The sequence below is a fragment of the Trichoderma camerunense genome (assembly GCF_050948025.1).
Source record: "Trichoderma camerunense strain CBS 138272 chromosome Unknown V8C40scaffold_4, whole genome shotgun sequence".
NCBI classification, from domain to species: domain Eukaryota; kingdom Fungi; phylum Ascomycota; class Sordariomycetes; order Hypocreales; family Hypocreaceae; genus Trichoderma; species Trichoderma camerunense.
Genome location: NW_028145366.1, coordinates 1,351,067 through 1,377,914, shown reverse-complemented (window position 1 = coordinate 1,377,914; position 26,848 = coordinate 1,351,067). Strand labels below are relative to the sequence as shown.

The 26,848-nt window shown below is 47.4% G+C and overlaps 13 protein-coding genes and 1 non-coding gene across 14 annotated transcripts; 9 read left to right on the top strand and 5 right to left on the bottom strand.

Annotated features, from left to right (window-relative positions):
• The first annotated feature begins 239 nt into the window (after nt 1–239).
• V8C40DRAFT_237668 (KOW motif domain-containing protein) lies at nt 240–1,736 on the top strand. Its single transcript, XM_083214290.1, has 2 exons — nt 240–806; nt 877–1,736. The coding sequence occupies exons 1-2, from the start codon at nt 294–296 to the stop codon at nt 1,567–1,569; spliced, it is 1,206 nt and encodes a 401-aa protein (XP_083076377.1). The 5' UTR covers nt 240–293; the 3' UTR covers nt 1,570–1,736.
• Nucleotides 1,737–2,079: 343 nt separating this feature from the next.
• V8C40DRAFT_263287 (CobW/HypB/UreG, nucleotide-binding domain-containing protein) lies at nt 2,080–2,982 on the top strand (the record flags this gene model as incomplete). The annotated part of the gene is made up of 2 exons (XM_083219450.1): nt 2,080–2,249; nt 2,337–2,982. 2 exons carry the CDS (start codon nt 2,080–2,082, stop codon nt 2,980–2,982), a joined length of 816 nt encoding a protein of 271 aa, XP_083076376.1.
• A 372-nt stretch (nt 2,983–3,354) lies between these two features.
• V8C40DRAFT_237664 (uncharacterized protein) lies at nt 3,355–4,838 on the top strand. The gene has a single exon (XM_083214289.1). It carries the CDS (start codon nt 3,469–3,471, stop codon nt 4,579–4,581), a length of 1,113 nt encoding a protein of 370 aa, XP_083076375.1. The 5' UTR covers nt 3,355–3,468; the 3' UTR covers nt 4,582–4,838.
• A 494-nt stretch (nt 4,839–5,332) lies between these two features.
• On the bottom strand, nt 5,333–7,291 carry V8C40DRAFT_285462 (heme peroxidase; the record flags this gene model as incomplete). Its single annotated transcript, XM_083222373.1, has 5 exons — nt 5,333–5,635; nt 5,693–6,064; nt 6,131–6,425; nt 6,476–6,543; nt 6,632–7,291. The coding sequence occupies 5 exons, from the start codon at nt 7,289–7,291 to the stop codon at nt 5,333–5,335; spliced, it is 1,698 nt and encodes a 565-aa protein (XP_083076374.1).
• A 1,746-nt stretch (nt 7,292–9,037) lies between these two features.
• V8C40DRAFT_162209 (HET domain-containing protein) lies at nt 9,038–10,890 on the top strand. Its single transcript, XM_083211484.1, has 2 exons — nt 9,038–10,596; nt 10,655–10,890. The coding sequence occupies exons 1-2, from the start codon at nt 9,164–9,166 to the stop codon at nt 10,707–10,709; spliced, it is 1,488 nt and encodes a 495-aa protein (XP_083076373.1). The 5' UTR covers nt 9,038–9,163; the 3' UTR covers nt 10,710–10,890.
• Nucleotides 10,891–11,347: 457 nt separating this feature from the next.
• Nucleotides 11,348–12,502, top strand: V8C40DRAFT_237662 (zinc finger protein-domain-containing protein). Its single transcript, XM_083214288.1, has one exon. It carries the CDS (start codon nt 11,429–11,431, stop codon nt 12,479–12,481), a length of 1,053 nt encoding a protein of 350 aa, XP_083076372.1. The 5' UTR covers nt 11,348–11,428; the 3' UTR covers nt 12,482–12,502.
• Nucleotides 12,503–12,652: 150 nt separating this feature from the next.
• V8C40DRAFT_285460 (cutinase family protein) lies at nt 12,653–13,582 on the bottom strand (the record flags this gene model as incomplete). The annotated part of the gene is made up of 3 exons (XM_083222372.1): nt 13,130–13,582; nt 12,892–13,071; nt 12,653–12,823 (listed from the first exon to the last, which is right to left on the bottom strand). Exons 1-3 carry the CDS (start codon nt 13,484–13,486, stop codon nt 12,653–12,655), a joined length of 708 nt encoding a protein of 235 aa, XP_083076371.1. The 5' UTR covers nt 13,487–13,582.
• Nucleotides 13,583–15,610: 2,028 nt separating this feature from the next.
• V8C40DRAFT_t62 lies at nt 15,611–15,691 on the top strand. Its single transcript has one exon. It is a non-coding gene; the product is annotated as a tRNA-Trp (tRNA).
• Nucleotides 15,692–16,130: 439 nt separating this feature from the next.
• V8C40DRAFT_273418 (fumarylacetoacetate hydrolase family protein) lies at nt 16,131–17,138 on the bottom strand (the record flags this gene model as incomplete). Its single annotated transcript, XM_083220480.1, has 3 exons — nt 16,131–16,237; nt 16,303–16,809; nt 16,862–17,138. 3 exons carry the CDS (start codon nt 17,136–17,138, stop codon nt 16,131–16,133), a joined length of 891 nt encoding a protein of 296 aa, XP_083076370.1.
• Nucleotides 17,139–17,574: 436 nt separating this feature from the next.
• V8C40DRAFT_285458 (MBL fold metallo-hydrolase) lies at nt 17,575–18,605 on the top strand (the record flags this gene model as incomplete). The annotated part of the gene is made up of 2 exons (XM_083222371.1): nt 17,575–17,811; nt 17,874–18,605. The coding sequence occupies exons 1-2, from the start codon at nt 17,605–17,607 to the stop codon at nt 18,603–18,605; spliced, it is 939 nt and encodes a 312-aa protein (XP_083076369.1). The 5' UTR covers nt 17,575–17,604.
• Nucleotides 18,606–19,102: 497 nt separating this feature from the next.
• Nucleotides 19,103–20,772, top strand: V8C40DRAFT_162192 (uncharacterized protein). The gene is made up of 4 exons (XM_083211482.1): nt 19,103–19,440; nt 19,508–19,609; nt 19,667–19,973; nt 20,041–20,772. Exons 1-4 carry the CDS (start codon nt 19,116–19,118, stop codon nt 20,720–20,722), a joined length of 1,416 nt encoding a protein of 471 aa, XP_083076368.1. The 5' UTR covers nt 19,103–19,115; the 3' UTR covers nt 20,723–20,772.
• V8C40DRAFT_162199 (uncharacterized protein) lies at nt 20,772–22,031 on the bottom strand. Its single transcript, XM_083211483.1, has 2 exons — nt 21,816–22,031; nt 20,772–21,754 (listed from the first exon to the last, which is right to left on the bottom strand). The coding sequence occupies exons 1-2, from the start codon at nt 21,957–21,959 to the stop codon at nt 20,822–20,824; spliced, it is 1,077 nt and encodes a 358-aa protein (XP_083076367.1). The 5' UTR covers nt 21,960–22,031; the 3' UTR covers nt 20,772–20,821.
• Nucleotides 22,032–22,794: 763 nt separating this feature from the next.
• V8C40DRAFT_285455 (peroxiredoxin-like family protein) lies at nt 22,795–23,708 on the bottom strand. Its single transcript, XM_083222370.1, has one exon. The coding sequence runs from the start codon at nt 23,465–23,467 to the stop codon at nt 22,820–22,822; it is 648 nt and encodes a 215-aa protein (XP_083076366.1). The 5' UTR covers nt 23,468–23,708; the 3' UTR covers nt 22,795–22,819.
• A 1,661-nt stretch (nt 23,709–25,369) lies between these two features.
• Nucleotides 25,370–26,832, top strand: V8C40DRAFT_237657 (2EXR domain-containing protein). Its single transcript, XM_083214287.1, has one exon. The coding sequence runs from the start codon at nt 25,523–25,525 to the stop codon at nt 26,756–26,758; it is 1,236 nt and encodes a 411-aa protein (XP_083076365.1). The 5' UTR covers nt 25,370–25,522; the 3' UTR covers nt 26,759–26,832.
• Nucleotides 26,833–26,848: the final 16 nt, after the last annotated feature.

Here is a 26,848-nt window from a genome sequence, read left to right as displayed (position 1 = left end):
AAGTACCCCGTACTAAGCGTTTAGGCCAGCACTCGACCTAAGCCTATTGCAGCCCACACTGTGTCGTGCATGCCTAAAGCTCAGTATCATGAGCACAGATTTGCGGGTAAATTGTACTGTGTGAATAAACCTGTTTCACACTCACAGAGCGCTGGACCCTATCAGCTTATCAGTGCCGCACTGGTGTGTCCCGCGCTAGGCCAATGCTGGGTCGAAGATTTTCCGAGCCATCTGGTCATCAGTCGATATCACCATCAATTGCAAGCGGTGCGGGCAGCGTTCATTTGCGGTCAATGGGCTGCGGTTTGGAATCTTGGACATCCCTCTTCATCTCTTCATCTTCACCCACCATGCAGAAGCTGGCGAAGCGAGCGGCGCAGGCCCAGCGCCAGGCGACCCGCCGCACGAGACTACAGATGGAGCAGGAAAATATCGACGGCAAGCTTCGAAGTCGACTGGCGCTGCGATCCGCCGTGGAGGAAGTCCGACAGAACCTCAAAGATGCGAGACAGGCCCGGAAAGAGGATTGGGAACTGGGACCCCTGGCCCCTAAGCGAGATCTGGGCTTCAATGATTACGGCGCCTTCAAGGAGAACGTGCGACAGGACTGGTCAAACTACGGCCTGCACCAGCCAAGCCCAAAGGTCGTTGAGCAGCGTTGCGCTTGGGCTGGAGGCGTCAAGCAGCTGAACCTTGCGCCTGGAGATCGAGTGGTGATTCAGGATGGTCCGGACAAGGGAAAGATTGATCGCATCAGATCGGTCCAGCCCCAGGTTGGAACTGTGACCCTGGAGCACCGTCATCAGGTATGTTGTGCTTAAAGATTTTTCACGATATTTCGCGCAATACCCGTACTAATCGTGGACTTGTGCACAGGCTGTTGTCCAAGGCATGTTTGGCAACCCCAGTCGACCGCAGCCAATGCCGATATCCATCGGATCCGTCCGCCTGGTCTATCCCATTACGAACCCCGAGACAGGAGTCACCCGAGACGTCGTCATCAACCAGCTCAAGGCTGTGCCCCCAAACATGCAATCCCGCAACATGTCTCTCGACCGATGGCAGTACGGCAAGAAGTGGGATCGTGTGGTCCCCGGGCTCAACGTCGTGATCCCCTGGCCCCAGGTTGAAGTACCCGAGTTCGAAACCATGGCCGCAGACACCGTTCGAGAGCAAGTTGAGGACAGATCATTTTACTACGGCCTATTGTCACCACCGATGCCAGAGCAAGTTGTGGACGAGCTGAGAAACAAATTCTCCAAATTCAGAACAAGACACGAGGCATGGTATATCGAGAAGAAGGAAACGGAGGAGGCTTTGAAGAAGGGACGACGGGAGACTATCAAGGCTATGCAGACGCCATTGGATGAGTTCCACGAGAAGAACCGGGAGGCACGCGCAGAGGCTGGAGAGCCTGAGCTCTCGGAGGAGATGCTGGCCAAGATTGGCGAGTTCATCGCAAAGAAGAAATCCGCGGCTCTGGAAAATGCTGGCGCGGCAGAGGTGGCAGCAGCACCAGTTCCTCCACAGGACAATCCCAACGCGCCGTCACCGACTGCTAGTCCTTGAGGCATGTAGATGATGATGAACGGGAAGGCGAAAAAGGAGGGATGAACCAAAACCCACGCCAACGGGACGAGCACCAATTGGCATGGCATGTGTAATTATATATACTAGACCTTGTGTGTACGAGCTGTACAGTACATTATGACGGAGCAAAAATGAAGACATTGACCCATCAACTGACTTATCCATCCATGAACTAAATCAATGTCATCTCTATGTGTAAGAAGGACGGGAGACTATCATCATTTTGTACTATAGATAAGCATCAGAGCAATTGATAATTGCCCTCAATCTCTTGGCTCCACCCACCCTCTATCTGATCAACCCCTCCCCCGCCTAAAGCACTGGTTGGCTATTCACTAAGGCGCAACGACATGACGTTCTCTCAGCCGTGCTGTTATTTTATATCCGAGCCTCGTTTCTTTTTACTCCTTTTCTCATCTCCTTTTCGTTCTGTTCTTCTACAGTAAATCACGGCAGACGATAGCATAGAACAGAGCGCCATCGCCTAACATGTCGCATTCTCACGAGGGCGTCTCGCATTCCCACAGCGGCGTGTCGGCGCAAGAGCACGGCCACTCTCACGAGATTCTCGATGGTCCCGGCAGCTACATAGGCCGTGAGATGCCCATCGTCGAGGGCCGCACCTGGTCAGATCGCGCATTCACAATTGGAATCGGCGGGTAAGTCACAGTCACTCCAGTGCCAGCTTCACGCCTTTTCAGCCTCAGTTCATGTAGATAACTAATCTGAGAGACGTCTATCTATAGTCCTGTTGGCTCAGGCAAGACAGCCCTGATGCTGGCGCTATGTCTCGCCCTCCGAGAGAAATACTCTCTCGCCGCCGTCACAAACGACATCTTCACCAGAGAAGATGCCGAATTCCTCACTCGCCACGCTGCCCTTCCCCCGCAGCGCATCCGTGCCATTGAAACCGGTGGCTGCCCTCACGCCGCCGTCCGCGAGGATATCTCTGCCAATCTTGCCGCCCTGGAGGATCTCCACGCAGAATTCGATTCGGATCTGTTGCTCATCGAGTCAGGAGGCGACAACCTGGCCGCCAACTACAGCCGTGAGCTTGCTGACTTTATCATCTATGTCATTGACGTGAGTGGCGGCGACAAGGTGCCTAGAAAAGGAGGCCCTGGTATCACACAGAGTGATCTGCTGGTGGTGAACAAGACGGATTTGGCGGAGGCTGTGGGGGCTGACTTGGGTGTTATGGAGAGGGATGCGAGAAAGATGCGGGAGGGAGGACCTACGGTGTTTGCGCAGGTGAAGAAGGATGTTGGTGTGGATCACATTGTGAATCTCATCTTGAGCGCGTGGAAGGCGAGTGGTGCGGAAGAGGAGAGGAGGAGTCGTGGAGGACCGAGGCCGACGGAGGGGATTGAGGGGTTGAAGAAGGAGGCGTAGGATACGTGACGATATCAAGCAGCAAAAAAGAAATTGTTCAACTTTGCTCACAGACATCACTGTCGCGGCTGTTTGTGATTGTTGATCTTGACTATCACTGCTAGGACTGTTCGTATATCACTCTACCATTATGTGCCTGCGGGCAGCCGTTTCCAACCGGCGCGGAAAACATAGCACAGTTGCTCAATATTTGATTCTGTTCTAATTCTACCATTCCCTTTGGTTGAACGGCAGATCACTTCACCGCCAAGGGCCTCTCCAACTAGAGATAAAAGAGCTGCTTCAGTCTCGCTTTATACTCTCCTCAAACATTCTCTACCACCCTCAACCACTGAACCAAAATACTCAATAGTCAACCAGAGCACTCAACCAAGGTAATCATCCATCTATAGCCAACCAAGACTCTTCATCAAGCTCACATGATTGTGTCTAGGATCAGCGTCATTCCAGTCTCCCCATCTCGATACTTCTCATCAGCTACGCAAGATGCAGTGGAGCGTCCCTCAGCCGCGCGGCTGTCAGTTTTTCGACTTGCCTTTCGAGCTTAGGCTCATGATATGGAAGTTCGCCTTACGACCGCTAGACCATAACCGTCCGGGCGCTCACTTCTTTTCCCTTGTCAACAGAGCTGATGGCGTCGAGGCGAGAAGACTCAGTGCTCGATGTACAATTTATGCTGATAACAATCATTGTTCCGACTATCATCTTGCAGCGCCCAAGTTTGATTCCCACGATGGCAGCCATTCTTGGACGAAGAACAATCCATCTGCATACGCCTGGGACTTTGGCATGTGGATCGCATGCAGAGAGTCCAGGCAGATTATTAAAGCACATTACAGGAAAGAAGACTGGACTACTAGAACCCGAAGGAGCTCTTCTTCCAGACCCTCTATGTACTCTTATAACCAAAGCTGCATTTCACTCACTACATCAGGGAATGAGAAATGGCGCTTCCGTATTCACCCAAAGCAAGACCTGGTGTGTCTCCAGGCATTTGACCCAAGCACCATCAGCTGGTGGGAGAATGATGACGGCGGAGACATTTGTGTTGCTATGAATGCTTACAACCATTTCAATTTTCCGAAAGTATTTCGCTTTGGCCATGTGGCGATAGCATATGATCCCAGCTGGTATAATATCGATGAGGAAAATGACAGTTTCAATTTCGGGCATCTTTATGCAGAGCAAAGTGCTCGAGGCTTCTTCATACGCACTCTTGCCGCTGTCGACGACTGTGTTCACTCCCTTGGAGGTAACGACAAACACAAGGTTCTTTGGCTTATTGATTACAATTTGAAGCGAGTTCGCTATTGTAACAAGAAAAGTAAAGAGAGAAAAGTCTTTTACGGCAATGGCCAGAATTTCATTGAGGTCGAATATTGGTTAAAGAGAGAAACCTTCTCGTCTGGCCGATACACTTCGGCGTTCGACTTTCTGGATAAACTCTACAGGCTACTCGAAGGCGACAGACCTTGCCACTATATACGTCGCAGAAGTGGCGCAACCGGCTGTAATGTGTGTAGGGGAAACGATTATAATCCCAGATCTTCCCTAATCTATCGTCAGGTTCGTGTGTTGATGTGCGAGGAGAGCACATGAGAATTTGTGGCTGAGATCAAGATGATCTCGGGATGATAAGATCTCGTTTTGAAGGGGGAATAAGAAAAGGACTTGCTAAAATGGGACTTGCTTCACATATATCTTGGGAATTTATACTGGGCTGCTCGTCGAACGTGTCTACTGAATAGCTCTTTCGTTGTGCTCAAGGAGTCACGCATTCTTTTCTAGCTTATGCCAACAGGGCTTACTTGCTTAGAGATGAGAACATTCTTCGGATTAAGAGAAATATTTACAGGTTCTACGATTATTGTTCCCTTGGTGACTCAGAATGCGGTTGCACTAACTTGGGCAAATGGCTGGGGGGCGCATACACTCATTGACCTGGGAGCCTCGCATACTAGAACCTGAAGATGGCACCTAAAGGCACCTTAAACAGCCCCTATCATTTTATGCTATGCTTGACTAAGTGCCTTATGACCGAACGGCTGAGACTTTGTGTCGGTCGTGTAATCCCTTGCTGCATCTAGAGGTAATACAATCCACTACCTTGTCTCTATAAGCAAGAAATTAGAAAGTGATCTATGCTGATAAATTGGGATGCGAGATGCAAATAATCTCTCCCGTCTTTCAACGACCTTGTCGCAGGTAATATCTGCCTCCTACTATGTTTTCGAACACACAGTTTGTGAAATCGTCAGGTATGTTCTATTCTGAAACTAGTATGTCTAATGGTCGTATATACGCATATGTAATATGTACAGAGGTCAAGTCAACTTGAGCCTTCTTTGTTTTAGAACCCGGGGCAGGATTTGAGTCCATCCATCATGTTGAACTCTCGTTCCACTGTATGTGTACCGTTTGAGGCAATCAGGTCATACGTTCGGATGTATGTGCCAGCTTGGTTGTTAGGGAAGTCTTGGGGAATGACTCCCGTGGCAATAGAGGCATTGTAGAGAGTGTATCCTGATCCAGCGATGGGTCCAGCCTTGACAAAGTCAAGGGGAACAGATCCAACGGCAGGAGTAAGAGATAATAGGGGTTCTGGGACATGAACGATGGCCTTTAGTGAGTTAAGGTAGGAGTCATCGCGAATCTATTCCATAGTGTCAGATGTTATTTCTAAACGTCGGATGAGAGCGTGTGAGCTTACGGCAACAGTCAGGTTCATTAGTCCCTCAGTGTGTGTCTCGGTGCACGAGAGCTGCGGTTGCGTGAGAAGAGTGTCATCGAATGGGAATCCATGGCCGCCATTGGTATGAAGAGTGCTGTTAGTCACTCCGTTGATGTTGTCGATAACCTCGACGTCAAATCCGGAAATACCCTGGGCAAGAGGCACCTCAACCGTGAAGGGATACGTCCAAAAGGTAAGCGGTGGGTTTCCGTACATGACGTGGCCGGAAGCGAATGCTGGGATGTTGTTGCTGACAGTGCAAGGCTTAGCCGGTGTGCATGTCACTCCAGCACGAGGATGAATGTGAAGCTTGATGGAGCGGTTGGGATTGGCGGCGACAGTACCGATAACCTATGGTGAATTCCGTTAGTGAATCTTATTCTATGCTTCATCATTTGTAAAGACAAAATAACTAACTCGGATGTAGCCAGTCAAACTCATCGTTCCGTTAGAGTTGACGGTAGCAAATAGACGCGATGGCTTCACAGGATAAGGCTGGAGAGGCTCGGTAAGAGTCACACCCTTGGGGACTGTGTTAATCATTCGCTCGAGCAGATCTTGGCACGTCTTGTAAAAGTAAGCAGGGGAAGTTGCCATGCGTCCAATTTCGATGCCTCCATCTGAAGCAAAGATTCTTGCATCAGATCTGGTAGTCTCATTGTGGCCAAAGGCAAGGGGGTTCTGTGTGACGTTGTTTACATATTGAACAGCACTTGCTTCATGTTAGCTCCTAACCTTCTCAAGCAAGTGTTAATATCTTACACAGTGTTGTCGAAGGCAGTGAATCCTGAGTTGGTCGTGTCGAACGTCTGTGTGTTGTCATCTGTGGCCTGCGCGTAACCGTTAGCCTATCGACAATTTCGAGTAGGAGACCCCCAGTCCTAAAGCTATGTTGACGTGATCAAAAGAGCATCTTACCGGATCATTTACGACGTCTACAATCTCCGGAAAGTCCACACCGTGAACTCCTCCAAGGGTATGGCCACATGCAACCAGTCCAATCATTTCCTGTGGAGTGAATCCCTGCTTCTGGAAGCTGGTAATGTGTTCATCCAAGGGCTGCTCTGGTCTGGGAACGCCTGTTGGACCCGGGCCAGTAGCATCAACTCTACCAGCTCTAAAAGGAATCTCGACGCTTCCATTTGAGCAGCCATTTGCAGCAAACAGTGCTCCCATAGCAATAAGATCCGCCATCGACGACCGCGGTGTCAAAAAGGCGGCCAGGTTCATCAGCGTCTCATTGAATCCAATACCCGGGTTCTCGTCACGGTTGACTTCAAATCCAATCGACGCGTCGATTCCTCCTATTCCATTCTCAACATCCGCAGTTGCCATGTCGTGATAGGCAGTTCGCAGCCATTCTGCAGCGCCGTTACGGCCGGTGCCAAAGGTAACCTTTTCGCAGGGAACAATAAAGGTCGCAGGAGAGTTTTGGGAATTGAAGCCCTGTTGCTCAAAGAGCATAGACTCCAGCAGATCAGTTTTGGAAGGCCAGATTTGTTCCTTCTCGGCATATGCTGAGCCAGCTACCAAGCCCAGTTTGGCAACGGTAGAGAGAAAACGATTTGACAACACCATGGCGACAGTTTACAAGCGTGTCACACCTATGGAGTTTTCGTGAGATAGTAGTTTGTTGCCCCTGTTACGGAGGTTTCAACAACACAGAGGCATCTTATATAGAATCCGCCTGTCGCGTATAGTACGAAGCCGAAACCGAGAGCAACGTTGTGCCCATGTTCTTGGCCAAAGCCCGTCCCTGGTTCCTCAAGGGAATCATTCCCAAATTTTGGTCACCTTCCTCTTAAGACGTACTGGGAGCGCATTGAATAAGATATACCCTGAATCGCGGACGTAATATAAAGAGCAAAGAGAGGCTCACGTGGTTGCAAAATTGGCATCCTCCTGTGAATAATTCCGTAAACGCCATTGGGTGCCTCGCGCAGCGGTCAGCCCGTAGCGCTGGCAATCATGCAAGGGCTAATACGACCTGCCTATAAAGCAAGATCTATGGTTCAAGTGAGGACAAGGTAAGTGCGTGTTATAAACAAGGGACTGCTGTAAGCCAGGATCCCTCTGATCTGAGAAACTTAGAATTGGGTGAGATTTTAGCATACGGGGCTCGTGAAAAAGACTTATAGCGGTTCGACGATCCACCATTGCCTTGTGAACTCTCGCCCGGCTTCCGGATGCATCGAGCCATATTTGCTTGGGCATCGAGAAGTCAGCGTCTGGCTAGCCTTTACTGGCATGTGTGAAGCTGACACTTGGGGATCCCGTCTGTCCGTATTCCCGACTAAAATCGACCGTACAAATAACCAGTTGCTATCTACGGCATAGGAATGGCACAGCGTACGTAAGATGAGCAGCATTGCACTCGGATACGGAATACGCTTTGCGTGTTTATCACAACTCTCATAATCTCATCCTATCCAACCGGATTTCCGGCAATGTGCCTTGCGCGGTATTTCGGCTTTCATTTATTCAATACTCAACCAGAGATGATACAGGGGACGCATGTCAGAAAAGACGTGTTAGCGGAGTGCTTATCTCACAGACAAAGTTGAAGAATATTTACAGAAGGCGGTTCAACTGGAGCACATCCAACTTATGCTCTGAACGAGACTCCTAATGCTATAAAGTTAAACCCCTTCCCTCCTCCTGGATGCGCGGTAGGGCAACGGCCAGGGCCGGATTTCAAGATCTGAGACACACCTAGTAATCCGGGAGTACCCGTGTGGCGTAGATAAACTTCAAGGTAACAGAAAGCTAGACGAATTGCATTAGATTCATCTGGAATCTCACAGTGCCTAGGTAGGTTGAATTTTGGGATGTCATAACATCCTTAAGATCATGGAGCACCCATTTCTCGATTTATGATTTTTTAGTCGCCTTGAAGAGATTTGTCATTTGTCTGTAATTGATCAAATCTATAGTTGTGTTGCTAACTACCTAGAGTAATGGAGGATCACCGTTAAGCATCGTCATGAAGCGGTGATACAGAACCCAATTGATGAACGAGTCATCAGTTATTTTCACAACCATATTTCTCAAAAGGTAAACAATTACAAGATCTATTAGCCTACAAATGTCGAATGAGATGTATAAACAGTTGCTATTGTGGCTGTTCAACACTAAGGATTTGCTAGATCTTCACTGCGCCATGAGAAACAAATAGTCCTGCTCAGTGGGATGCATCGCCGGCGGCAATAAGCCAATAAAAGTCCGCCATCGGCTCCGCCGCGCTGCGCATGATGCCCATCATGGAAGTAGGCCTCCAAAAGACTTGGTTGGGCAGAAAATAAGCCGTAAGGCACACTTACTGAACGACCCAATCATATTTGCCTGCAGCCTGGTGTCATGAACGACATTTGCGTCGATTGGCGAGAGAGGCCAGCCGATTTATAGGCACCATTACTCGTGCATTAAAGTTATATATATTAATGCTGTGTTATGAATAGCCACGACGACGGATCAACGAGCATGGACGATAGCATCGACAATAACTTAAATCGCATGTCAGGATTTCGACATCCCGCTATCAAGAGTGCAACAGAAACTCGGTTACTGCAGATATCACGAAACTCAGCAGATCACAGTTGGCAATACGATTTAGTTGTGGTGGCGCTAGAAGATCTGTCTTCTACCTCTTATAGAGCTCTATCTTATACATGGGGTAAGGCGACCTCAGCAGATGACCTCCAATCAATACGAGTCGGAAATCAACAGTTCTTTGTGCGGCAGAACCTCTTCGACTTTCTTGCTTCAGCAACAGCCAAGGAAGAATGCGGACTTTTCTTTGTCGACGCCGTGTGCATAAATCAGCTCGATTATGACGAGCGGCAAGCGCAAGTTCAAGCAATGGCTTTGGTCTACAGCCGCGCAACATGCGTCATTTCCTGGCTTGGAACATTGCCACAGGAGTATGACGAGGGTTGTCGAGCTTTGAGCCAAGTATCAGAAGTGTCTTGCACAAGGTGGTCAGAGAGAGAATGGAAAGCACTCAAGTATCTCAGCTATGCGCCGTATTGGACCCGCGTCTGGGTTGTACAGGAAGTTTTGCTGGCTTCTCACTTGACGATATGGTGCGGGCCTTTTACATTCTCACCCACACTCCTGGGTAGAACACCACAAGTAAGAGAAGCTGTTTACACAAAATTTGGTGCGGACGGCAGGCCGAGCGTTTCGAGAAGCGATACAAGCCGCCTACGCTGCCCTTCAGAAGCCATCCTTGCACACAGAATGAGACTCGTTCCCCGGATGAAGAAGGACACTACTCCGGAAGGATGTACTATTGGCACTCTGGAAGACATGGTGTCTGATCTTCAAAAGCCTTCAATGAGCTTTGAACCATATCAGTCTCGGGTTTCAGATGAGCTCCATAGCATCATGCGCAAATTCGGCCGCCTACAATGCACAGACATACGGGACCGTTTATACGGCTTCATTGGTCTACTGGATGAGCGGAGTCGCAAGAAATTGAATCCAGATTACAAGAGGAGTGTTGAGTACGCTTTTTACCAGGCGCTGAAATTTGGGTTGGAGGAGCTCTGCCCAGGCTATGGCGTCTCCAGTTGGGGACTTGGGGACTCCTGGATCTCATATTTCTGCGAGGCGCGAGACGCTTTCAATATGGGGGATGAAATAAGCGTACGGATATTCCGCCAAGTATATCGCGAACTCGATTTCAAGACACGAATGGAAGATGTCCTCTTTCAGGAACAGTGGAATATCAACTACGGTTGGAGAGGGGCGGATGCCGTTCACTACCGCGCTTTTGCTCATATGATCATCGATGATGAACTGGACGACGACGCATTTTCGGATGCTGATAGACCGCTGTTGCTTAGGTTTCACAATAAACAACGGCATTTATTTGAGAAGATGTAAGTTTTTCTCTTCTGGACTCTTAAAGATGTAACATTTACTGATCCCATTTCTTAGATCAATGAAGATTCGACGGAGACCGAAGGCCTCCTATAGTAGATTATTAACGTGAACAAGATTTTGATACCCATTAGACGCAGAATAGCGACACAGTTAGATTCCGATGGTCCAGCAGCATTTGTGTGTGTCGAGTGAAGTCGGCTCATCTAGGAAGAACGCGATGACTCGGAAGAAACATACTTACCGACCGACACCAAGGCTGGAACATTAAGCCTCAAACATGCCAGAAGAATATAATAAACTCCTACGCAGAGCATCAGGTGAGTCATGCAAGTGCATACATTCAGCAGTAGAAACACCCAATCAGCTTAATACTAAGTACTGGACAAATACGGTTATAACCGCAGACATTAAAAATATAAAGCTCTACTAGCAGTGATTAAAGAAATATAAATATAGTAGCACCTACTAAAGAAATACTGCTATAATAGCACGTATTTAAAGGAGGCGTATAACTCAACGCATGGGTGTTCGAAATCTTTTTGGTCTCGGGTTTTCTGTCCTCCGCTTGCCTGCGCCTAAACTATCATCTACTAGTAGACAGCCACAAAAGCCAGACCGCAACGCCTCCACCAAAAGGGCCATAAACCCTCTATTTTTCTCATACTTTAGAGGCTAGGGATCCCTCGACTATAAATAAACAAGGCGGCCCTTCTACTAGACTGTGTCTTGTTACATCAAACATCATTACGAACAACGCAAATCACAACTTCCAGTCGACTATACATGCATCGAACACTTGGGTGAAAACAAGTAGCAGAGAGTGCCAATATGGAGCTGGAAATTAAAGAACTCGCTGTCACCCTGGGATCGACACAATTAGAAAGAATCGGCCAAGGCCACTGCGGGACGGTGTGGGCAGTTCGTTGCCCGGATTGCAATGGGCATCATCACATGGCCATGAAGCGTGAGGATGGCGCCCCCGGAAGATCAATCACTCTCGAATACCAAATGCATCAAAAAATACTAAAAGCTTTCCTATCATCTCGATCCACCTCTTTTGCCATACCTAGATCCTTTGGATACTTGGCTTCTCAGGACAGCGCGACTTGGTCTGGCATTCTTCCAAGGCTGCCTGAGAACTACACAGGATGCAACGCTATTGTTAGCGAGAAGATTATACCAGTTTCAACTTCTATTAGGAGGCTTCTTGTGCAGAATCTTCGGCCTGATGTCAAAGTGGAGGACGTCATAAACAGCCAGAGCAACGAGCATTGTCTCATTCGACTGTATCTTGGTCGCCGAAGATATCGTCGCAGTGAGGCCCAGCCAGCTACGGGAGAAACGAGACAACGCTTACGAGCATTCAGTTTGCGCAATTTCCCATTACATTTGGACCAGATGGAGCAACTTGGGATTGATGCAGGAGATTATGCGATGGCAATGGCAGATGCTCTTGCTTTCCTGCATTGGGTTGCAAAGGTAGACGGCAATGATGTCGAATTTGTGCTCGCACAGCCTCGAAGCCAATCCGATACTACCTCAACTCAGGGTCAGCTCGATGAGAGACGCTTCGATAATACTAAGATACTAGGTCCTCATGCATTGTGGATATTGGATTTTGATTTGTGCAGGGATTTGACTCTCGATGAAAAAGGCATTGAGCAAGCTACTAAGGCGTTTTGGCGCAACGATCCATTTTATCCACGACCTGGTAGTTCGAACACAGAGAATCAGAGGCTTTGGAAAATATTTGAAGAGCGATTCATGCTATCAAGCGCCGAGGCATTGGGATCCGAGCCGGACCAGATTAAGCAACTTCCCAAACTTCTTATAGAGAGGATCAAAGAGGCAAAAGCTACTATGGCGATTGGTAGCACTTAAGCAAGAGCACCTTAGAGAAACTATGAAGCATCTAGGATTTATAACAACGGCAAGTTTTTAATAGAAATATGTTCATTCCTTTATATTTAGTAGCCATGAGATCAATTGCTCTAGGAACAAGGGCGTGCATAAAATAAAAAGCAACACAGGGTTTCAGATGCGACCATCCTCTTAAGTAAGTTTGCTGTTGACAAAGGAGAGAGCTTGTTGCCCGTACTCCTGACCGTAACCTTGGTGAGTGTTTGCGTTGTTTCCGTTGCAGCAGTAGGGGTCTGAAGCATCGCAGTACGACTTGATCTTTGATCCGCTGGGGCAGACGAAGCCAGAAGGGCGGGCAGCAAACTAAAACACGACACATTAGAAACAGCACTTGTAAGAGGTCAATCTGTTGAAAGAGGTCGAATACGTACACCTTGGGCTTGGCAAGATCCAACATTGTACGCCAGTCCGCGGACATAGCGAGGGTCGCCCATGAAGATTGCGGCCCGGATAGCACTGACTGCTCCCGCAGAGAGAGGGACAGCAGTGTTTGGGTAGCCGTTTCCAGGATCGCCTCCTCCACATAGCGCGTCATCCATGATTTGACCACCCTGTGCGATATGTAAGTACATTTCTTCGACTCAATAAATGCACTCAAGGGACACAGACCTGCGAGTAACCAACTAACACAAGCTTTGTGTTGGGGCATTGGTTGTGATAGTTGTTCACTGCCTGGACAACAGCATTGATACCAGCCACCACAGAGTTGGCATAGCTAATACCACCGCATTGGCTCTGACCACCGCAAGCTGGGTAGTTGATGGCCTCAGCTGTCGTGCCGGGGTGAGAGTTGACAATGAGGTTCACAACAGTACCAGAAGAGCCATATCCTGGTGGTGCTGTGGTTTCACGGGCGCCAAAAACGTGGATTCCGGGGCATTGACGCTTCTCCAATTCCACTGGGCTGGCCGTGGCGAGAAGAGCCTGGCTCAACAAGAAAGTAATGGTGCTCTTGACAGATGGCATTTTACTTTGATGAGAAATCTTTATGGGTATAAGTCAATGGCGTGAGTTAAATGAATGGTAAGATGTTGGCTGTTCCAGGGCATGACTTTGGCAAGAGAAATTATGAGATTATATAGAAACCAGCACTTTTATTGAGTAGTTTGATGATATCGATGATTGGATTGATTCACAACGTCAAGGTGTTTGTCTTCGCCAGTCACTTCTACGCCAAAGCCCCGATTCGTTCTAGTTACCGTGGTATTCCTTTTCCCCAGCCAGCCATCCAGATGATGCTGAGGTTTAGGCTAAATCAATTCCGTTGCAGCTATGAACACCGATTGGATGCTCTATTATTATTCATTGCTAGCGAAACGTGTCTGGCATTCTCATCACTGCACATGGAATAATGTGTTAATGGAGATCGTCAGTTAGCTTGTCATCGTATTTACCAAAATTGTGAGAAATCTCACATAAATTGTCTTGCCCAAACCCTTTGGACCGAGGAGCCGACATGCAGGTATCTCAATTACGCGGCTTCTTGGACAAAGGTCAGTCTCCTCTTTTGCCGGTCTCATCCGCATATTCACGGGCCATTGTACGACTCCAATCTTCTGCATGAAGAGTGCGTAATGCTTTTCACGATCACCGGGTAAGTTGCTCAGCAATACGAACCCGGCTTGGCTGTGTCCCAGTCGTCACACTTGCTATGCCACAGCTATAATTCTGAACACCTACTGTTCCACAGACCAACAGATCTAAAAGCTCAATAGAAATATCGGTCTTTACTCACAACAACTCAAAAGGCACTATCTCATAATTTAGAAGCCCTTTAGCTACAGCCTTCTTTATAAAAATGGTCATATGAGGGAGTCCAATGTTGATTAGGTGTCCATTTGCCAAGATTTCTTATATTAATATGTTAACTTTAAAATTGCCCTATGTGCCGGTTAATCTGCATCCAACATTCTAGCCTTCTCTCCCCATACTTTCGTATTGTCCAATTGCAGGTCATCTCATGCAAGTGTTACTAAATAGACCGAGAAACGAGGGTTGAAAGGCGTTTCAACCCCACACTGGGACCGGATGCTTATTGTGAGCGAGGGTGCAAAGAGACACCATGATGCAACCTTTCGGCAGATTTATCAACGTGGGAGCGCTGGATCTTGGACATCTAATTGGTAGGTTAATTGCAATTACTTAGCCGGACGCACCCCAGATCTGCAAGGTCAGTCGCGACCACCCGAAGCCTGACTTAAGGTTTGAATGACTGGACATTAGGGCGCGGATGTGAAACCTGCTTGATCCGCTGTAGATGACTTGGCATGAAGCGTGATTATTAACTTCATCTAGTGATGCCATTGAACCGGCATTTGTGAAGTTTAGGCAATATTCTTGCCTCTTTTATTGACAAAAGATGAAGAGCCGGGTCCACAAACCTTTACTGGGCATTACACCGACTCTACTTAACCGTCATTTCCGTTATGTGATTCAACCTGGATGCAAACGCAAGTATTCGCGAGAACTCCTTGTGACTTCATTGTGTTTCTGTTCATGTCTAGTTACGCGCTGAGATCTCATGTGTCGGGGCAAAAATTGGTAATTATCTCCTATGCCACTGCTCTATCCGTCTTCAGATGAAGAAGATCTCCGCGAAAAGTAGCGTTTGCCGTAAAGAACTGCTTATTCAGGGTAGAGGGTTGGTCTCTGCGACATCCTCTCGTTGATGCTATAACGGTAGCTGTCTCGCCATGAATAAAGTGTAATATTTGTTGCAATAATATTGTGAGCGGGATTGAAGTCAATTTGTCCCGGTCGGTGTGCACGCCTCATTTCATTGCTTGTTTTGCGTGAGAATGTAATTCTCTCTTTTATTCTTTATGCTCAGTTGAACTAGAGATTAGGCAATTTAGAATCAAGACGTCAGTTCAGTCTGACGAGGCATTCATCTACACCAAAAGAAATGATTACACAAGGGCTGATTCGTCAAGGCCTAACAGCCAACGGAATTGAATCAAAACTTAGGTGATTGATCTAATTCCAATCTCGCAATTCGCTACACTCTTTTCTCCTGGATTTCTATGAAGAAGATTGTTTGGTTTACAGGAGAGCTCTATAAGCGCAAATATTTTGGTTAGCCAATCAACAGGACCCATGGCGCAACGGTAGCGCGTCAGATTCCAGCTCGGAATCTCCTGAAGGTTATCCGTTCGAATCGGGTTGGGTTCAATACCCTTCAAAAATCTCTTTTTGCTTCTGCCGCCATTTATTTGAAGTGCTTCAGTTTCTTTCACTGAAAATTGGCCATTTGAGACTCTTTTATCTGAACATGATATTTTTTCTTCAAACGCCTTTCACCACATGTTATTCGACACATAACCAGTTGCCAATCGCTGCTCCACCACTCTAGCTGGGGTATTGGCGCTATTCACTCACTCCATACATGTTAGTTGGTCAAAGTAACGAATAGACAGGTGCAAAGGATGGATACGTTGCAACCCAATCAAGACAGATGAATTCTAAGCAGAAGAACCAACATTTTCTGATTTGACTTATGTTCTACCAATACGTTTCTTTATATCATAGCCTTTTGTCCAAGCCTTCCGCTCTGGTCTATGAGTCTAGGTTCAATGCGTGATTACGGAACTCGCTCCCAAGACACGAAACCTCAATCAAAAACAACGCCGTTCCTCAGCGTCCCAATGCTAGAAATGTTTACTTCCATTTGAGTTCCTGGCTGCAGCCATTTAGGCGGGTTGAAGCCTGCACCCACTCCTAATTGAGAACCGTGAATTAGTTGATATGTAAAATGCGTTGCCTGGGTATTGTATAAGACGCACCACCAGGCGTTCCAGTCATTATAACGCATCCGGCTTCGAGTGTTGTTCCCTGACTTAGATAGCTGACAAGCTCAGCGCAGTCAAATAAAAGGTCGGAGACTCCTTCATCTTGGCGGACCTCCCCATCGACAATCGTCTTCAATTGAAGCTTTGATGGATCGCCAACCAGCTCAGAAGACACCAAACAAGGGCCTAATGGAGCGTAGGTATCGAATCCTTTGCTGAAGCCCCATTGAGGTACAGGACCTGCCAGAGTTTTGTCTCGCTGCAGCTTACGTGACGAGATATCGTTGCCACAAGTATACGCTGCGATGTAAGAAAGTGCATCTTCTCGAGACACATTCTTGGCTGGCTTTCCAATCACAAAGCAAAGCTCGCCTTCGTAATCTGCTTGTTCATCTTGCGCAATCTTTGGAATGCGGACTAGTTCATCATGGCCGATGACACAAGTTGATGGCTTGAAGAAAATGAAAGGGTATGGTGGAACTGTTCTGTTGGCTTCTCTAACTGTGAAGTAAGTCAGCTTCTGGTTATGGAAACGTACAATGTAACCACTGACTGTGTTTGGCATAATTAAGCCCTACGCATCTCAGTACGGGCACTTCATTTTGCGCAAGCGGTCCAAGCAGTTTCTTGACTGTAACAACTTCTTCAGTCACTTTAGTCTCTCCTGTGATATCGTATATGTCGTCCCCGACGATGATCTTGGCCTTTAGTTTCGTTTCTTCTGTGGTAGAGCCTATATCAAAATTTGGTGATGGGAGGATGGGCTCTCCACGAAGAATCCGTCCATCGGTCGCCACGAAGCGAATGAGACGCTGCCAAACAACTTTCATCTTCGTAGATTTGGATACAAGTATACAATGCTAACTACACCAAGCTATCCGATGACGGATATTAATTTAAATCATTATTTATTTCATGAAACACTAATACTAACAATCCGGGGATCTGGGGACGGTATCCGAACGGGTTCGATCAGTGTAAGCCACATTCCGGGGATGTTTCGGACGCATTTCCGGCGGGGGCAGTTAACATGAACTCTCGGATTTATTTGCCTTCACACGGTTTTAGAGCGTGGAGTGGCGCTAGATATGTGATCTTCTTGCATAAGGTGCTTAGTCCCGAGTCCCGATCGTTTGGTTAGTTGACGCCGTCATAAGATCTTTCTCTGGCAGCCTTACTCCACATCAACACTTATAAGCTTCTATCTAATCGCACAACTTCATTGTTTATTTGAACCATTTTTACTTTACCAACACTTGCAAACCTCTGTAAAAGAGCATCATCCAACCTGCCGCCATGACTGTGACGAGGAAGCTGCCTTCTTCATCAGCGACAGTTGAAGTTTCTGCGCTCCCCACTGGCAAACTCTACTTACCCGATCGATGGCTCTTTGAAGATGGTGACAATAATATGCGAAAAGCAAGACAATTCTCTCCCGATTTTAGTTTCCTAATCAGTCACCCATCTGGCGAGCACATTCTGTTTGATCTTGGATTGAGAAAAGTGTGTTATTATTCGTCTTTCCATGAAGAGGTGCCGCCGTACTGACAGCTCCTCCATGATAGGAACTGGAGAACAACCCGGACGTTATCCGGGCTGACTATCCTTACATTTCACCAATCGTACCGAAAGATGCCACCGATCTTTTAGACGAAGGTCCAGTAAAATCTTCGGAGATCTCAACTGTTGTATTTTCACACCTTCACTTTGACCACACTGGGGATCCAGCCAAGTTTTCTCATGCGACTTTTGTAACTGGCCCAGGATCTTCTGCAGCAACCACTCCAGGATATCCTAGAGCAGCCAAATCGCCATTTTTATCTGTCGTCATTGAACACAAAAAGTATCGAGAGCTTTCATTTGAGACAGATCCGTGGGTTCCAATCGGACCCTTTGAGCGCGCATACGATTATTTTTCCGATGGCTCATTCTATCTTATTGACACACCCGGCCATATGCCTGGTCATTTAGGTGCATTGACACATACAGATACGGATGAATGGGTATTTTTGGGTGGTGATTGTTGCCATCATCGCGCATTGTTAGTAGGAGCGCGACCGGTCAGTACCACCGTTGGTCCAAATGGGACATCAAGCTTTCATAAAGATCCCCTTACGGCGATTTCTACTATTGAGAAAGTAAATATGTTGCAGAGCGGAGGGGATGTGATGGCCGCATTGGCTCACGATGCTGTTTTGGAAGGACTGATGCCTTTATATCCGGAGAAGCTCAATGGATGGAAAGGAGCGCAGTGGAAACAGGACATAGATGACATAGTTGAGCAGATGTACTCTTAGTAGTAGGCCGCGGATAAGATGCACACCAGACCAGATCGCATTCTTACAAATCATGCTGACTTCTACCAGCCCAATTTGCAAATAATCAGGGAATCCCTTTCCGAGTATAGAGTAATTTTCTTCATCAGAGAACATCCCAGATGAGATAGATGCTGTAAGGAAATGACTACAAGGAGTGTGTGCGCTGTTACGGCCGCCGGACTTGGTTAGCATGTTCTGCTGTTTTAATCGGACTTTGTAGTGTCGAGCTGTTAAAAAGCATGTCGGACTTGGTTTTTAACTGGTGTATATGCCTAGTACCGTAAGATAGGCATTTAAAAAGCCATTTAGTATTTAGTAAAATTACTTATTCGTACCTATCCCTCATGTATATTAAATGGACGTCGTCCAATTCTTAGGCTGACGATTGCGGAGATTCCTCAACCCTAACTCCGGTCCGCCGTAGGGGTGATTCCTGACCAGACGTTTTAGTTTACACTTTCGATACTCAACATGAACAATTTGAAGCAAATGGCAGGAACAAAATTCTACTTCGTCGATGGCGCTCAAACCAACAGAGCTGCCAAGAAGCTGGCCCGGAGCCATGTCATGAAGGGCAAGAATGCTGGCAAAAAGTTCCACCGGCGATCAAGGCTGCGACTCGTACCGCCAAGGGTCAATGCAGGTGAACGAGCAATCATCTTGCGGCGGGATCTGGACAAGTCACAAAAAGAGTTCCATTACAGCGATGAAGAATACGCTAGGCTTATGGCCATTATGGAATATCCTCGCAATGCAATATTGGCAGGTCTGCCGGTGAATATCACTAACCATTCGATGGAAATAATGAACGAGTGTGAGGCTCTACCACTCGTCGCGACTTCTTACAACCCAGTAAATCCACTGCTGATAACTCATACCAGATTTTACTCGTATAATGAATAGGCTGTATCGCTTTAATCCATGGCTCTCAATGGATGAGGTTAGGAGGATGTGGCTCCCTCTCATTTTCGCCAATCAACCGGGTATGTTTGAGCGTGTCCGCCGGAGATGCAATCACTCTAACCTCTCATAATCGTCAGCTTACCATTGCAACATCGCCCTAATGCAAACGTGCAACGAGATTTACTCCGACAATGGAGACAGCTCGCCCAAAGCATTATTCCATTTGTCAGAGACGTTCAATTATGTTACGAGTCTACTTGCCGGCCCCGAAGCCCTATCAGATGCCGCAATCATGATCGTGGTGACTCTTGTCAGCCAAGAGCTGATCAGAAAGGGATACGGGAACCTCAGAGTGCATCTTGACGGTCTGCAGAGAATGATTCAGCTTCGTGGTGGCCTGCCCAAACTTGAAGGAAGTGTTGGACTATTAATGAAACTATGCAAGTAAGTACCGATATCATGATAATACAACCGTTCGTGTAGTTGCTCTAGCTTACATGCAGTTTCACAGAGTGGACATTATGCTTGCAATTCAGCATGGTGGGCCGCCCTTATTCTTTAGAGATAGCATGGCCAAAGTACGAGATGTCCTGGCGCGGAAAAAGATAGATTTCAATGTCAATGCTGCCAGATTATGCCCGCAGCACGATTTGCTAGAACCATATCTTCACGACATATTGGCGGATATGATGGGGGTGACATCGCTGTTCAACAATGGTGTCAAACTCGATTTGGAAACTCTTCAAGAGATGATATTCTCGATCGGATACCGCCTCACAAAGTTCCGCCCTTTAGAAGAAGAACGAAGGCTATGGCAGCTACAAGACGCTTATCACACCGGCCTGACAATATTGACAATGACGATCTTTCTACATGGTGGACGCCGCCAAATTTTGGACTACGAGCGCTTAGATCATCGATTGAAGGACATCCTTGATAGTGATCTAGAAGATTACCATCCTGAACTTGCCCTCTGGCTTTTAATTCTTGGCGGTGTTTGGGTGTCAGATGGCTATGATGAGCACTGGCTTCCACCAAGAATACCGCCAATGGCAACGAGACTCAATATTCGCAGCTGGGATGAAGTTTACAGCATTCTTGGTCATTTCCCCTGGATTCATGTCTTGCACGATGACCCGGGCCATGCGTTATGGGATCGAGCGCACCGGGACGAGCTATGCCGAGCTGGGTAATGTTGTGAAACTTAGGATTTCATCTTCAATTGTACTAAGACTCTCTCTCCTCGACTCTATGGATACAAGGAGCCCAAGGGCCCATAATCTTAAATAACCTCACCAAGAAAACTTTTCCTTCACCAGATCTTCCGATACTGCCCAGAGCCTCTCGGCCTCGCTGCTGGATACAGCGAGGGGCTGTGCGGCATTACTAATTTGACAATCCACCAGGAAAGATCCGTAATTCTCCTTGCCATCGACGGTCTCGCCGGGTTTCAGTTTGGGATCTAGAGCAGCTACCAGCGAAGTTGAAGCCCCCGAGCCGAGGGTTTGGTAGAGAAACATGCCCTTTTCCCTCATGACTTCCAAGGCTGCCCGTTGTTCCTCAGTAAAGGCCCTGCCCAAATCCGTTGGCATGACGCCAGGATGCACGGCCACAGAGAGGATACCGTACTTCTCGTACAGTCTCTTGGTTGCTCCGATGCTGAAAAGCACATTGGCTACTTTACTGCGGTTGTAGCCGTCGATAGGAACATATGCTTTATCTTCACAGTCCTTAAACCCCCATGCCTCTAGGATCGGATAGGGCGGCTGTTCTACTTCGGGCAGCTCTTTGTTTGGCTTATCGAAATTGATGTCACTCCAACGCATAGTCGCAACGGTAGGCGACAGGGAAGAGACGTTGACAATCCGCGTGGTTCCCTTGGGTTTGCCCTCGGCAGACTTGATCAGCTTTGGCATGATCAAGCATGTAAACAGCCAATGCCCGATGTGATTAGTCGCAAAGTGCATCTCCAGTCCGTCAACACTAAGTGTTCGCTCTGGGAGGCACATGACGCCGGCGCTATTCACCAAGATATCAATGGCGGGCACATCAGACCATGCCAAGACCTCGGCAGCTGCTGCACGAACGGACTTTTGGCTGGAAAGATCAACCTTTAGTGCACGACAGTTGACATTGGGGAAGTCCTGCTTGATAGCATCGATACACTCTTGAATTCTATCGACGTTACGCCCGGCCAGGATCAGACAAGCTGGAGACTGAGAGGCCTGTATAACTTGTTAATCAGCAAATACAGCACGAAACTCGACACATGATATAGTAACTCACAAAAGCGTGAGAAGTAGCGAAACCAATTCCATTACGGTTGGCGCCAGTAACTATGATGGTTTTATTGCGGATTCCTTCCGGGAAAGCCTTGGCAACGTCGACGCCTTCGGTTTCCTTACTGAACTCTGGGTGTGAGGTAGCCATTTTGTAAGAAGAGATTCAAAATGATAGAGATTATTCGGCAACAAGAATGAATTGCACTTGAAGATTGGGAAGATTGCGTCGTGCTGCTTGAAAGAAGAATGCCATAACAACTCCAGGTATTTTATATTCTGCTGAGGCGGACTTAGCATCTATTGATCACATCGTTGGCTTTCGACTGCGGTCTTGACAGCGAATAAGAGATTCAATGCCTAATTTGGAAGATAAGGACATTATACACAAACTCCGCAAACTGATACTTGTTGTATATTGTTAACTCCTCGATTCTCCGCGATGCAGGCTGTGAGCCAATGAGAGACTTGTTGCCTAATGTGGTACAGCGGCATCGCCAGACCTGTGAACAGCCAATGAGAGATTAATTTCCCAATTCGGGCTTCGCGACACAGTCGTATTGCTAGGCGTATTGCTAGGGCCGTGTCGTATCATGCGCCGTAGTTCCGCTCCTCCTTTCAGTTAGCTATTGCGAACCTCTGCCGAATGTCTGCAGAGAGGATTAGGATTTTTAGAAAAGCTATTCCGCAATCTATTGTCCGAGCGATCGATAGCAGGGATATGCATTACCAAACTCCGAAGCTACCTACGCAATGACTAATTACATCACTGCTTCGGGAACTCTGTTCTAGACAAGTGATCAGTCAAGAATTGGCCTGCACACTCTCGGTACTGGAAAGAGAGAAATTGTTCATTTCACGATGAATTTGACAACTTAGCGCAAGAATTCTGGCAAAATGTAAAGTTTTATTCAGACATGATCTATATGAAGCTAATGCGGCCAGGTCCAAGATCTCGCAGAGAAAGATTCCGGCGCTTGTCATCTTCTAATTCAAGATGAAAATGTTCAGTTACAAAGCATCAGCCCACTCGAGGGCGGTGGTGGGCTCGAGGCGCTGCATGTAGTCGGGGTCGGTGTGGACGTTCCTGACAACTCCCTTTGTGTCGACCAAGAGAGTGGTGGGAACAGGGACAGCCCTTGAGTCGTCGCCATTGCGAGCCTTCAGGTCAACGGAAAAGGCGTCCAAGACAGTCTGGACAACCTGGGGCTGGTCCCAGACGATGCCGAGCTGGCGAGCGAACTTGTTGCCAACATCGGACAAGACCTCGAACTTGAGCTCGTTCTTCTCGGTAGTTGTCAGAGAGGTGTTGGGAAGCTCAGGGGAGATGGCAACAACAGTGACACCCTTGGCCTTGAAAGCATCCAGATGAGTTTGCAGAGAGCGCAGAGCCAAATTGCAGAAGGGGCACCAGTCACCACGGTAAAAGGTAATCAGGATGGGGCCCTTGGCGAGGAGGCTCTCGCTGGTGACCTCCTGGCCGAGGGCATTGGGAAGCTTAAAGCTGGGGAGAGTTGTTCCGGCCTGGATAGCAGCGCTCTTGTCGAAGGTGGACTTGATCCCGTCAATGGACTCCTTGATGGCGGCGTAGATAGGAGCAGGGGCGTTGTCGATAACACCTTGGTGAGTGGCGGACAACTGAGCAGCAAGGGTGGCCATTTTTGGATGTTTGAAGTAAGAGATGAAGGATAAAAGTGAAGAAATTGTTGTAGTTGTTGAGAGTGTTGTAGTAGAGTGTTTTCTAAGATGTGTTGTATGTGTGTGTGATGATATCGAAACAAAACTTCAACTTCCACGACAACATTTCCATCAATATATACATCTTTTGCCATTGATAGATTGAAATAAAATGGTATGTTGTTCGAATTTGTCAGGAAGCGCTTCGTAATGCACATTGGTGAATATCGTGCTGTTTCTGTTTCCGGTCACTGTTGTGGATCGATGAGAAATGCCCACAAGCCCATTCCTTCGATACTTGGCTTACAACATCACTTACACGGATAGCGCTCAGCTCTGCAGTACGACGTCACTGGACTATTGTCTGCCGCCCAGTTTTCTATAGGCCAACCATTGGTCAACTCGTTTGCTAAAGAATCTAGCGCGAGGTAAGTTTTTGCGAAACGGATTCTATTGGTGGAAGACCAGGAGCCTTGCCACTTTCAGCCGTCTCAAAAACTTGCGCCGTCTAGGGGGTTTTAGTGAGTTACAATGTCTGATTGGCTAGAAAACTACGGCAAAAAATTGGCAAGAAAATGCGACGAACGAGATAGAAACTCATGGTTGTAAACATGTAGACACCTATAACTACAAACGGATAAGATTGAATCATTCGAGAGGTTTACACGACACGTATGAACTGAACCGCATACAATGAACGACACTATCTAGATTTGTAGCTCCATATCTTCCATATCCCACTCGGCGGCGAATCTGCATTTCTAATCAATTGATGTTGCGAAGTCGACTCGAGATGGATTCTTGCTCCAGATCAAGTGTCGTGCTGTCTTACCATGAAGCCCTCTGTGGAATCATAACCCGAAAAGGGGCTAGGGAGCGAGATAAAACAAATATGTGGAGTGCTTATACGACGCTTCCGTAATGGTCTCTAGCACTATAGTAGTAGGATCGTTAGGATTACAGGCGGGTGTAACCCCCCGTCTTCTTCTGCCCTGCAGTGGCCCATCGGGAGTTGAAAGAATCCTCTGGTTCTTCTCATACAATCACCAAAGGAATCACCAAAGAACGAGCCATGCATTGAATTCGACAGAAGAATCTCTTTATTGAGATCGAGCCTTTGGACTATTGTCCATTGTCAACCAATTCAACAAAATGTTACTTGTACCTTGAGTTGTAAGTGATTGCTTCATCACTCAGACATCGGTATCTGCTCCTTGTCCAGGAGATTATTGATATACCTACTTCTAGAAGTATTCAAAAAGATGACTGCAATACTTTTATTGATACTGACATCAATAATATCGATGGCACGACATACACGACGGCCGCCCGACAACGAATCACAAGAGTACCTAGCGAACGAATAGTTTACAGAGCAATAATATCATGGGCGTCATCTTGGTGATAACAACCAATGCAATTTCTTGAATCTTTTTATTACTTGCACACAGAGGCCTTGAGGAGGTCTTTGCCAGTTATTCGATGGTGTTGAACGAGAAGTTCACATGGGCTGTTCCTCTGGTGGCAGACACCTGACTTTGTAATGCAAGTGAATATACTTCTTGAGGAGCATCAGATTCTCTGGTAGCACAATATTGGAAGAGGGCTAGTTGTCAACCCAAGCACTTCATGCAATAGATCGAAGACCACAGCAGCATACCTCTGCTATTGTTTCTTGGATGCTGCCGCAACAAGTGTACGTTGGTAATGCCCTCTTTCTTTGCTAGGACAATCAGTCAGAAGGAAGACCTTATATACGTCTTTATTTCTGCTATTTGTTAATCGACTCAGCAAATCGGAGTATTGCATTGCCAAAGCACGACCAGTAGTTGTCTGTTGGATGCTGAAAGATGTGCTCATCTGTATCACCTACATGGATTAATTCCATAGTGCTACCAAAATATCACGGGTTACCTCAGCCGCGTCTCCTCACTTTAGCGTCAATAGTTCTGAGCACTTTTGCAGCACAATGATTCGATCTTACAGGTAGTCGGCACTTATTACCACAACGCCGGGAATGCGCCTGTGATCAAACATATGCGTATGGTCTTGAGGAGCTGTACTGTTTACCACAAGGTATTGGGCAATATCTTTGCTAATAGTCTGATCTTCTCCTACTTCATCCAAATGCCTCGTCCTGCAATAACCGAAACACGAATGAATAGCGATACGTTCTCCCATTTTTCGAAACTTCCTCCCGAAATCCGGCGGCATATCTGGCAATACTGCCTGCCGCATCGCACAGCTGAAGAAGACTTCCCTTATCTCCTTCTCGATGGCAACGAATCTCGTCAAGCTTGCTGGGCCAAAAGCTCAACGTATCAAAACGCCCAGAAGCCTCTCATCGCGTTTGTGAATAGAGAGTCTCGCCAAGTCGCGCTGGAGCATGGAAAAATTTGGGAGCCACCGGACCCCCACAGCTTGGAGTCAATATGGGTGCAACCGAATAGAGATGCGCTGCTTCTCAACTATACAAGGACATGTGACCTTGTTATGTACGGAACTATCGACGCCGCCTCGAGTGTAGTAGTTATGTTCTTATGGCGAGCCGAGGAGCACAAGATGCAGCCTTGCATAGTCGCAAAGGTTCTTCACGATTTTAATTTGAAGACGCTGCTGGACGGCGATGCTGCATCCGAGAACCCTCGTATTATGTATGAAACAGCAGACAGTGGCGATTCAGGTGATATCGCGGGTTATGCAGAATGCATCCAACTGCAAAAGATAGTTTTGGGCATAGCAATGGGCGCGATATCTCTGCATATCTCCGCGGAAGCAGCTCTGGATTCTGGCCTGTTCGGGTTACTGGGCGATGCGCCTGTTCAGCTGGTTGATGTTGACGACGAAGTTCGCTTGAGGCAATTCTACACTTTATTTAAGGAAAATGCACTGGATGAGGAGCCGGCCGTGCAAACCCTTTTCGAGTTATTTTTGAGCTCTCGATTCCGCACAGCAGTGGACACATGGACGAAACAAGCTGACTGGATCATCATGGCTAATCTGTGGCATTACGCACGAGAATCCGAGCTTTACGACGATATTCTGAACACAGATCCGTGTTCAGCATGGACGCCTCAGCTGGAAGAATGTTTTTATTTCTCAATGCTTGAGTATTTGCCAAACGAAGATCACCCATGGGTAAAGCAAGCCAGAGAGAAGGCACCCAGGCTGCGGCCACAAATCGTGGTGCGATATTGTACTCGCAAATGCTATACAGGGGAACAACTCCCTGATCACCACGCCACAAACCTGTGGTGGAATCCGACTTATTGAAAATAATTCTGAATCAGATACGGTGAACCTATTTCCTTATCCTCTACTTTGGTATACAATTGCTTAGCTACAGTGATTTTCGCGTCATGG